Genomic DNA, 12,505 nt, shown 5'->3' with positions numbered 1-12,505 from the left:
AGGTCCTGATTTCGAGTCGTGGATGAGCTGAATCAGGGGGAAGCGGTACTCGCTAAGCAAGCATTGTGGCATCCTTAAACATTTTTATTTATTTATTTTTTATTTTACCGTTATTTTACCAGGTAAGTTGACTGAGAACACGTTCTCATTTGCAGCAACGACCTGGGGAATAGTTACAGGGGAGAGGAGGGGGATGAATGAGCCAATTGTAAACTTGTAAACTGGGGATTATTAGGTGACCATGATGGTTTGAGGGCCAGGTTGGGAATTTAGCCAGGACACCGGGGTTAACACCCCTACTCTTACGATAAGTGCCATGGGATCTTTAATGACCTCAGAGAGTCAGGACACCCGTTTAACGTCCCATCCGAAAGACGGCACCCTACATGGGCACAGGAGCAAATGTTTAGGCTGAGAAACAACAGCTTGCACCCGGAAAGTAGTGCAATACAACTACTGTAATACAACTGAACGTAATTTTTCAGGATTTTTACCAACATTTCATAGTAGGCCCTATCATACATCCATCCGAGTCATGTATTTGTCCCCACCCGCAAAAAGCATAGATCAATCAATCATGTAAAATTACTTATAATTATAAGCCTCATTTAATGTATTTGTACTATTTCATGCAATTTTATCTTCATGTATGTTTGTTGATGCGTTCATTTAGCTTATCGCACAAGCCTATCAGACTCCTAGGATGTCTCTGATTGACGGAAGGGTACAATAACCAATGAGATTTGGGACCTCCCCTGACGTTTCTGAAGCTGCCGAGGGAGCTCTATGAACCTGAGCCGCGGTGCACCGGTATATGGCCCGTGATGTGAACGGCGAAAATCGGTGAGGGAGGAGCGCCCATCTCAACTGGAACAGTAATCTGCACCGTTCGGTTAGGTTGTCAACAAGGCAGCATGGTACATCTTTCAGAAACATACAATATATATTTTCTGTGAAATATATGGTAGAATGTTCAAACTAGTTTTCATTGGGAAGGCAGATAAAGCGTTTTTTTTAAAGCAATCATTTTTTAATGTGAAAACACAGATTCCTACTCATTACTCAACATGCTTAATCTAGCCTAGGCTACATCACTTTTGTTTTGAGACGATTTCTCGAGTGGACTTTGAACTGGGCACCTGGCTCACACCCAGGAGGCAGCCCGGTTCCAAAACGAATGCTATCACTTTTCAACCGTTGATAACCCAGGCCAGATAATCGAATCCCCTCATTGCCAACACAAATATGGAAAATGGCCGCGCGCATCTCCGCTACTTCAAAACAAGCTATTCGCTATTAATACAATTAAACAATTAGAAATAATTTTTAGAAACGCCACTGAACAGGGAACATTTGAATATGAGTTTTAGCAAGTAGTTTTTCCCTCCGTGCTGCTCACAATAGTCGAAAGATGGCAAGACTTTCAATAGTTTCTTTGAGGAAACTTTTTGTTTTCTTCCTCTGCCTATCAGCTGTACTTTTCCTTCTGATTACTCTGCAGGTATTTATCGTTACAGTGACATGAACGAAAAGTATCGAGGTCGAACAGAAACACTGTCAGTTGTACACGACAGTAGTGACCTTTTCTCGCCAATGGTTTCCACCGTTGTGAAATGTATCCGCTCTAGGAGTGCTTACATTGTGTCTTCAAGAACGTGGCACTATATATAATAACAAACGCTTTGCACGCACGCATTTGCATATAGAGAGTTGTGTTGATTCCTATCTTTTGTTTGCAGGTAGAAAATGCTGAAACGCAATAGATTCCATCCCCAATCTCTGTTCCTAGGTCTGCCTGGTCTATCTGACTAATACTGGGATGAAAACTAGAATCTCTTTCACCTCTGGTATTTCCTTATCTTTTCCCACCTGGTTAACCATCTCAATCCCATATCAGTAACTGGTATATTCCAGAATGCATGGAATTAGATGTCTGTTGGTATTTTAAACTCATTAATTTAGCTATACATGCATTATTGCATGTATTATCATACTTTTGTGGGGTTTTACTGTCAGACTGCATGCGTGTGTTTATGCTGAGGTGCATGTTATTGCATGCATTGCACATCTTCATGAAAATGACCATAACCTGAATCGTTCAAAATCCATATACTTCCCAAACAGTGTAGTGTCAAAAAGATGGTCTACATTTCCCAAAAGATACTATATAGATTTTCTGTCTTTGCATAGGTGGTGGTGGAGCTTGGTCAGTTTGAAAGGACAGTACACATCCTCCCTCCAAGGGACCTACATGAGTCAGGTTGGAGACACCGTTTACATGGCAGCGGACTGTTGGCCGGTGAGAGAACCTCCCCTGGAGGTCCAGAGGGCCAGTACCCTTACATTGTATGGTGGTCCCCACTAACAGGAGAGATTGGCCGACTAGGAGAGTGTGGGACAAACAAGTGCTTCTTCACCATCAACAGGACCCTCTACTCTCACCCATCTACACAGGCCTTCCTTTTCTATGGTGAGACTTTTTACTTTTTATTAATTTGTTGAAACTATAGGAACATCTGAAAATTACAAAATGTACAATGTATGGGTCTGTATAGTTCCTGAAGTTAAGTGTACATCATTATTTTAACTTGGTATGGTGTTTGATATAGATTAATTGTTTGTTTTCCTGATACTTAGCCTAGTTGACAAGAGGCTTGAAGGAGGACAAGATGTAGTACATTTTTACAGTCAAGTGAAAACTGATTAGGCCATCTTTGTTGTGGTGTAATCATCTACATGGATGGTTTGTTATAACATTAGCATCCTCTGATTTGATTTGAGTAAACATAATCAAATGTACACTAGAGGGAGCCATTGTTGTGTAGGTCCAAGCTGAAGAGAAGGCCCTGGTATTGCAGCTGTAAGTAACTCTATTGGTTCAACTGTTTCCAAGTACATAGTTGACCCTAGAACACCTTATTGTGAAACAGTCATTGATGATAGATAATATTTGCATATCCTGTAGGCCTGCCTAATGTGTATAGCTTTAAAAACTCTTGATGGAATTGCAATACAGTTTAATGTATGTTCAGAATCACATTTGGTTCTTACCTCATACCTTGGTTCTAACCATGATTTTCTCAGAGTGAACTATACAGTTATATGTATCCATTTGAATTGTGTACATCCATATGCTTATTATTGCAGTAAATATTAACCTTCTCATTGAGGATTTCCTATAGACAGTACCAGTCAAAAGTTTGAACACACCTACTCATTCAAGGGTTTTACTTTTTTGTACTATTTTCTACAGTGGTGAATAATAGTGAAGACATCAAAGCTATGAAATAACACATATAGAATCATGTAGTAACCAAAAAAGTGTTAAACAAATCAAAATATATTTTATATTTGAGATTCTTCAAAGTAGCCACCCTTTGACTTGATGACACCTTTGCACACTCTTAGCATTCTCTCAACCAGCTTCACGACGAATGCTTTTCCAACAGTCTTGAGAGACTTGTTGGCTGCTTTTCCTTCACTCTGCGGTCCAACTCATCCCAAACCATCTCAATTGGGTTTGAGGTCGGGTGATTGTGGAGGCCAGGTCGTCTGATGCTGTACTCATCACTCTCCTTCTTGGCCAAATAACCTTTACACAGCCTGGAGGTGTGGTTTGGGTCATTGTCTTGTTGAAAAACAAATTATTGTGCGCAAACCAGATGGGATCGAGTTCGCTACATAATTCTGTGGTAGCCATGCTGGTTAAGTGTGCCTTGAATTCTAAATAAATCACAGACAGTGTCACCAGCAAGGCACCCCCACACCATCACACCACCTCCTCCATGCTTCATGGTGGGAACCACACATGCAGAAATAATCTGTTCATCTACTCTGCGTCTCACAAAGACATGGCGGTTGGAACCAAAAATCTCCAATTTGGACTCATCAGAGCAAAGGACAGATTTCCACAGGTATAATGTCCATTGCTTGTCTTTCTTGGCCCAAGCAAGTATCTTCTTATTGTTGTCCTTTAGTAGTGGTTTCTTTGCAGCAAATCGACCATGGCCAGTCTCCTATAAACAGTTCATGTTGAGATGTGTCTGTTACTTATTTGGGTTGCAATTTCTGAGGTGCAGTTAACTCCAATGAATTTATGAAATAAAATGTTATTTGTCACATGATTCGAATACAACAGGTGTAGACCTTACTGTGAAATGCTTACTTATAAGCCCTTAACCAACAATGCAGTTCAAGAAATAGACTTAATAAAATATTTACAAAATAAACTAAAGTAAAACAAATCTCATCAATCAAAAAGTAACACAATACATTTACATAACAATAACGAGGCTCTATACAGGCGGTACCGGTACTGAGTCAATATGCAGGGTTACAAGTTGGTCGAGGTCATTTGTAATGTGACTATGCATAGATAATAAACAGCGAGTAGCGACAGTGTAAAAACAAAGGGGGGTCAATGTAAATAGTCTGGTGGCCATTTGATGAATTGTTCAGCAGTCTTATGGCTTGGGGGTAGAAGCTGTTAAGGAGCCTTTTGGTCCAAGACTTGGCACTCTGGTACCGCTTGCCATGCGGTAGCAGAGAGAACAGTCTATGACTTGGGTGACTGGAGTTTTGGACAATTTTTTGGGCCTTCCTCTGACACCGCCTAGTATATAGGTCCTGGATGTCAGGAAGCTTGGCCTCAGTGATGTACTGGGCCGTACGCACTTCCCTCTGTAGCGCCTTATGGTCAGATGCCGAGCAGTTGCCATACCTGGCGGTGATGCCACCGGTCAGGATCCTCTCGATGGTGCAACTTTTTGAGGATCTGGGGACCCACCCCAAATCTTTTCAGCCTCCTGAGGGGGAAAAGGTGTTGTTGTGCCCTCTTCACAACTGTCTTGGTGTGTTTTGACCATGATAGTTTTTTGGTGATTTGGACACCAAGGAATTTGAGACTCTCGACCCGCTCCACTTCAGTCCCGTCGATGTTCGGTCCTCCTTTTCCAATAGTCCACGATCAGCTCCTTTGTCTTGCTCACATTGAGAGGTTGTTGTCCTGGCACCACACTGTCAGGTCTCTGATCTCTTCCCTATAGGCGGTCTCATCGTTGTCGGTGATCAGGCCTACCACTTTTGTGTCATCAGCGAACTGGTGTTGGAGTCGTGCTTGGCCACGCAGTCGTGGGTGAACAGGGAGTACAGGAAGGGACTAAGCACGCACTCCTTAGGTGCCCCAGTGTTGAGGATCAGCATGGCAGATGTGTTGTTGCCTACCCTGACCACCTAGGGGCGGCCCATCAGGAAGTCCAGGATCCAGTTGCAGAGGGAGGTGTTCAGTCCTTAGCTTAGTGATGAGCTTGGTGGGCACAATGGTGTTGAAAGCTGAGCTGTAGTCAATGAACAGCATTCTCACATAGGTGTTCCTTTTGTCCAGGTGGGAAAGGGCATTGTGGAGTGCAATTGAGATTGGGTCATCTGTGGATCTGTTGGGGCGGTATGCGAATTGGAGTGGGTCTAGGGTTTCTGGCATGATGGATGTGAGCCATGACCAGCCTTTCAAAGGACTTCATGGCTACCGACGTAATCATTTAGGCAGGTTACCTTCGCTTTTTGGGGCACAAGAACTATGGTGGTCTGTTTGAAACAAGGAGAGGTTGAAAATGTCAGTTGCCAGTTGGTCCGCGCATGCTCGGAGTACACGTCCTGGTAACCCGTCTGGCACCGCAGCTTTGTGAATGTTGACCTGTTTAAAGGTCTTGCTCACATCAGCTATGGAGAGCGTGATCATACATAAAAGGCATTTTTTGTCTGGTAGGTTCGCATCACTGGGCAGCTCGCGACTGAGTTTCCCTTTGCAGTCCGTAATAGTTTGCAAGCCCTGACACATCCGACGAGCATCAGAGTTGGTGTAGTAGGGTTCAATCTTAGTCCTGTTTTGACCTTTTGCCTGTTTGATGGTTCGTCTGAGGGCATAGTGGGATTTCTTATAAGCGTCAGGATTAGTGTCCCATTCCTTGAAAGCTCAACTCTAGCCTTTAGCCTGGTGCGGATGTTGCCTGTAATCCCATAGCTTCTGGTTGGGAAATGTCGTCGATGCACTTATTGATAAAGCCGGTGACTGAGGTGGTATACTCCTCAATGCCATTGGATGAATCCCTGAACATATTCCTGTCTGTGCTAGCCAAACAGTCCTGTAGTGTATCATCCGCTTCATCTGACCACTTCCTTATTGAGTGAGTCACTGGTACTTCCTTCTTTAGTGTTTACTCACTCGCCAACAAATTCTCACAAGGCACCCAGACCTCCGTCCTCTGTATTTCAATCTTTTCTTCACGCAAATGATGGAGATTTGGGCTTGGTCTCTGGGGAATTTGATTTAAAAACTAAAATATTTAACCTTTATTTAACAAGGCAAGTCAGTTAAAGAACAAATTCTTATTTACAATGACGGCCTACCAAAAGTCGAAAGGCCTTTTTATCCCAGGGGCTGGGATATATATATATATATAGGACAAAAATAGTACCCGCAAAACACTAGTCTCAACGTCAACAGTGAAGAGGCAACTCCGGGATGCTGGTGGCCTGCTGGAGGTCATTTTGCAGGGCGCTGGCAGTGCACCTCCTTGCACAAAGTCGGAGGTAGCGGTCCTGCTGCTGGGTTGTTGCCCTCCTACGGCCTCCTCCACGTCTCCTGATGTACTGGCCTGTCTCCTGGTAGCGCCTGCATGCTCTGGACACTACGCTGACAGACACAGCAAACCTTTTTGCCACAGTTCTCATTGATGTGCCATCCTGGATGAACTGCACTACCTGAGCCACTTGTGTGGGTTGTAGACTCCGTCTCATGCTACCACTAGAGTGAGAGCACCGCCAGCATTCAAAAGTGACCAAAACATCAGCCAGGAAGCATAGGAACTGAGAAGTGGTCTGTGGTCACCACCAGCAGAATCACTCCTGTTTTGGGGGGTGTCTTGCTAATTGCCTATAATTTCCACCTTTTGTCTATTCCATTTGCACAACAGCATGTGAAATTTATTGTCAATCAGTGTTGCTTCCTAAGTGGACAGTTTGATTTCACAGAAGTGTGATTGACTTGGAGTTACATTGTGTTGTTTAAGTGTTCCCTTTATTTTTTTGAGCAGTGTATATATAAACTCCAGTCGTACTTTATCAAAAGCCTTTTCAAAATCAGCTATGAAAACCAGGCCTGGTGTCCCCGATATTTCATAGTGTTCTATTGTTTCCAGTACTTGCCTTATATTATCTCCAATGTATCGTCCATGTAAAAAACCTGTCTGGTTAGGATGAATAATATCTGACAAAACTTTTTTTATTCTATGCGCCAAGCATTTTGCTAGGATTTTTGCATCACAACACTGAAGTGTAAGAGGTCTCCAATTTTTTAAATGGACTGGATCTTTATATATACCACTTGGGTCCTGTTTCAGTAATAATGATATCACACCTTCTTGTTGCGTGTCTGATAATCTATCATTTATATAGGAGTGGTTAAAACAAGCTAATAATGGTCCTTTGAGTATATCAAAAAAAAATTTGTATACTTCCACTGGTATGCCATCCAGTCCTGGAGTTTTCCCATCCTTAAAGGCCACAATTGCATCAAGTAGTTCCTCCTCTGTAATTAGGCCTTCACATGAGTCTTTCTGTACAGATGTTAATTTTACATTATTATTAGGGAAAAAATCCATACAATTAGTTTCAGTTAGTGGAGATGGAGGAGCCTGAAACGAAAATATATTCTTAAAGTACTTTACTTCCTCTTTCAAAATATCATTTGGTGAATCATGCGTGACTCCATCATTTGTAACAAGTTTTAATACGTTTTTTTTGGTAGCATTTCTATATTGAAGATTGAAAAAGAATTTGGTGCATTTTTCCCCATATTCCATCCAGTTCGCTTTATTTTTGTAATATATTACACTGGATCTTTCTTGAATAAGTTCCTCCATTTCTTTTTGTTTTTCCTCTAACTTATTCTGTGCCTCTATGGTACCGTTTTTATTGTTATCTAACTGTACTGTTAGTCCTTCAATTTCCTTTGTTAATATGGACTCTTTTGATCGAAATTGCTTTTGTTTTATAGATGAGTACTGAATTGCATGGCCTCTAAAGGCACACTTAAAAGTGTCCCATACAATATGGGGATCTGCTGTACCTATGTTATGTCTAAAAAAGTCAGTTATAAATTCTTCTGTCCTAGTTCTAAACAATTTATCATCTAGTAGGCTTTGATTAAATTTCCAATATCCTCGCCCACGTGGAAATTCTGTAAGAGTAATATATATGCCAATTATGTGATGGTCCGACCGCATTCTGTCCCCTATCAAACACTTTTTAACTTTTGGTGCCAGAGAGAATGATATAAGAAAGTAGTCAAGGCGACTAGCTTGATTAAGCCTCCGCCATGTATATCTCACTAGGTCAGGGTATTTAAGTCTCCATATATCCACTAATTCCAATATATCCATGACATTCCTGATTTCCTTAAGTGCCTGAGGGTGATAGTTTGTAGTGTGATTTCCTTTCCGGTCCATAGAGGTATTTAAGACCGTATTAAAATCTCCCACTATAATAATAGAGTCTAGTGTTGCTTGTAGAGTTGACACATTCTTATATATATTGTCAAAGAAGCTTGGATCATCATTATTCGGACCGTATAGGTTAATAAGACATATATGTTTATTGTCCAATAACATATTTAAAATAATCCATCTACCTTGAGGATCTGTTTGGACAAGTTGCACATTTGGATCAAAGTTATTATTAATTAAAACCATCACCCCTTTTGAATTTCTTTGCCCAAGGGAGAAATATATTTCGCCCCCCCCTCTTTTGCCCATCTTAATCTTTTCTTTTTATTGACCAGTCTGAGATATGGCTTTTTCTTTGCAACTCTGCTTAGAAGGCCAGCATCCCAGAGTCGCTTATTCACTGTTGACGTTGAGACTGGTGTTTTGCGGGCACTATTTAATGAAACTGCCAGTTGAGGGCTTGGGAGGCATCTGTTTCTCAAACTAGACACTCTAATGTACTTGTCCTCTTACTCAGTTTGACACTGGGGCCTCCAACTCCTCTTTCTATTCTGGTTAGAGCTAGTTTGCGCTGTTCTGTGAAGGGAGTGGTACACAGCGTTGTACCAGATCTTCAGTTTCTTGGCAATTTCTCGCATAGAATAGCCTTCATTTCTCTGAACAAGAATAGACTGACGGGTTTCAGAAGAAAGTTATTTGTTTCTGGCCATTTTGAGCCTGTAATCGAACCCACAAATGCTGATGCTCTAGATACTCAACTAGTCTAAAGAAGGCCAGTTTTATTGCTTCTTTAATCAGCATGACAGTTTTCAGCTGTGCTAACATAACTGCAAAATTCTAAATTTGGATTAGCTAACACAGCGTGCCATTGGAACACAGGAGTGATGGTTGCTGATAATGGGCTTATGTAGATATTCCATAAAAATATCAGTCGTTTCCAGCTGCAATCGTCATTTACAACATTAACAATGTCTACACTGTATTTTTGATCAATTTGATGTTATTTTAATGGACTAAAAAGTTGCTTTTCTTTCAAAAACAATAATATTTCTAAGTTACCTCAAACGTTTGAACGGTAGTGTATATCTTAGTATTACTGTAATATTAACCTTCTCATTGAGGATTTCCTATATATATCTTATTAGAATAATATTAACCTTCTCATTGAGGATTTCCTATAAATATCTTATTAGAAAAATATTAACCTTCTCATTGAGGATTTCCTATACATATCTTATTATTACTGTAATATTAACCTTCTCATTGAGGATTTCCTTTATATATCTTATTATTACTGTAATATTAACCTTCTCATTGAGGATTTCCTATATATATCTTATTAGAGTATATTAACAGCTGCTCCTTAACAGCTTCTACCCCCAAGCAGTTAGACTGCTGAACAATTCATCAAATGGACACCCAGACTATTTACATTGACCCCCCCCCCCCCCCCCACCTACATTCATAGTCACTTTACCCCTACCCCCTGTATATAGCCTTATTTATTTTTTTACCTTAGTTTATTTCGTAAATATTTTCTTAACTCTATTTCGTGAACTGTATTATTGGTTAAGGGGTTGTAAGTAAGGATTTCACGGTAAGGTCTGTGACGAATAGAATTTGATTTGATAATAACCTTCTCATTGAGGATTTCCTATATATATTGACAGCCTAGAAAAGGACAGAAGTGCACCCGATTTAAGAGGATATATCCGAGACACATTGATTTGAACATTTCTGATGATAACAAAATACCTGGCATCCTATTATAAACACTGCAAGGCAGAAAGACATACAACTGTTACTTCATCAGTCTTCAGATCCCAGAGTAATATGTCTGTCATCTCAGACAAGATGAGTAAAAGGAAGAATAAAAAAACACATTTTATGGTAATCTACTCTACGTATTACTTATGTAATAAGCAAAATGGTCAGCATTGCATTCAATGTGCTGACCCTTCACATTCAAGACACATAAACTCTATACTAATGTCTCCCCTTTCCAACCCTCTTGAATCAAACCAGGCACCGATTTCAACATCGAGAGTCTTCCTCTGCCGAGGAGAGCGCACCACCAGTGGGCCTTGTTTCACGAAGAGTCGCCCAAAAACAACTACAAGCTCTTCCACGAGCCCGTCATCACCCTCTTTAACCACACGGCCACCTTCAGCCAGCACTCCCAGCTGCCCCTCACCTCCCAGTACCTGGAGAACCTGGAGGTTCTGACCTCTCTGACCTACCTGGTGCCCCTCAACCAAAAGAATAAGCTGAGGAAAACACTTGCCCCAGTGGTGTACGTCCAGTCAGACTGCGACCCTCCGTCGGATCGGGATGCCTATGTGAGAGAGTTAATGAAGCACATCAGGGTTGATTCCTATGGACAATGCCTCCATAACAAGGACCTGCCTTCCCATCTGAGGGACTCGATTGCCATGGAGGAGCAGGCCTTCTACCAGATCCTGGCCCAGTACAAATTCATTCTGGCCTTTGAGAACGCCATCTGCGACGACTACATCACCGAGAAACTATGGAGGCCTCTCAAACTTGGGGTGGTCCCTGTGTATTACGGGGCTCCCAATGTTCGGCAATGGCTGCCGAGCAACAGTAGTGCAGTTGTAGTCGTCCCAGACGAGCCTCCTGAACAACTGGCTCTGTATCTAAAGAGACTAGATGAGGACGATGGGGAGTATGCCACTTATCTGGAGTGGAAGTTGAAGCGTGAAGTCTCCAACCTGGAGTTGGTAAAGGAGCTGAAGGAACGCCCATGGGGAGTCCAGGATCTGACACAGGAGAACTACATAGATGTGTTTGAGTGCATGGTGTGCAGCAGGGTGTGGGAGAACATCGACAGACAGAAAAAGGTAACATGAACTGAACTGTTTTATTTGTGACATCTAATGATAAGGTTGCTCATTCCTTAGAGTACTATTTACTTGGTGTGTAAACGGTTTGACAGTAAATAGTTGATTATACAGATTCTTAATTTGGATCCCCATTAGCTGACTCCATGATGACAGCTAGTTATCCCATGGTCCATACACACAATACAAAATACATTTGGCTTTAAATTATAACATTACAAGACTGGAACACAATATTGTGTTAATAATAATAATATTCAAGCTAGTCAGAAATAGACATGCACCAGTATTGTGTTTTTCTAGTGTGCCTATATAGTAATATTTCTGCTTCCCAAACAGGGCCTTGTTCCTAAAACCTGGAAAGCAGAGGGAAACCACCTAAAGTGTCCACTTCCGAGGGTATTTGACTTTGCTTCAGGCCCTAGAAACCGGACATCTTTGCGAGGAAGAGGAATTTGGACTGCCAGTTACGAGCAGTCCAAGAAAGAGGCTAGGGCATTGCGTCACTTGGCTGAGAGGAACAAGAATTTCACTGTGGAGCAGTACTGGAGGGAAGTATTCACTGACTAAAACCCTACTAATACTAAAACTATAATTCACATAGAAAGGACCCTTGTTATATTACAGTGATACAGTATCATTTTTCTATGGCCACCCAGTGCTTTGGTGGTGTGTCAAAGTTCAGAAGCACTATGAAAATGAAAATGGTCCACATATGATGACTAATGGTTGAACATGACAATCACACAATAACTTTTGATCAATATGTTTCATATCTTTAATATTTCAAAAGATAGCTTGCTGTATAGCTATTGTTATCAACCATAGTTGCCGACCAAAAAATAAAAAAATGTGTGCGATTCTAAAAGTGAGAGAATGTCTCGTCTTTCTTAAGAAACCTTCCTTAATCTTCCTTAAACCAAATTCCTTCAGGAGTCGACACCTCTGTCACGTTCAGGAATAGGAATATGTCATCGCCTTACAAATGTTATTTTTACATTTAAAGCAACAGTGTCAATTTACCATACTGCTTTTATCTTGTTTTTATTTGGTTTTTACGTTAACTTTGTATTGCATTTTTTTTTTTTATCTATTAAAACGTTCATAAGAAAACATTTACTTTCCATGTTCTATACTGAACAA

The 12,505-nt window shown here is 41.1% G+C and overlaps 1 protein-coding gene across 1 annotated transcript; it reads left to right on the top strand.

Moving 5' to 3' along the window:
- The first annotated feature begins 1,241 nt into the window (after positions 1-1,241).
- fut10 (fucosyltransferase 10) lies at positions 1,242-12,230 on the top strand. The gene is made up of 4 exons (XM_055875449.1): positions 1,242-1,501; positions 2,191-2,470; positions 10,527-11,362; positions 11,702-12,230. The coding sequence occupies exons 1-4, from the start codon at positions 1,412-1,414 to the stop codon at positions 11,930-11,932; spliced, it is 1,437 nt and encodes a 478-aa protein (XP_055731424.1). The 5' UTR covers positions 1,242-1,411; the 3' UTR covers positions 11,933-12,230.
- The last annotated feature ends 275 nt before the right edge of the window (positions 12,231-12,505 follow it).

Source organism: Salvelinus fontinalis, chromosome 21, assembly GCF_029448725.1.
Source record: "Salvelinus fontinalis isolate EN_2023a chromosome 21, ASM2944872v1, whole genome shotgun sequence".
Classification (NCBI taxonomy): domain Eukaryota; kingdom Metazoa; phylum Chordata; class Actinopteri; order Salmoniformes; family Salmonidae; genus Salvelinus; species Salvelinus fontinalis.
This window is presented reverse-complemented; position numbering and strand designations above follow the sequence as displayed.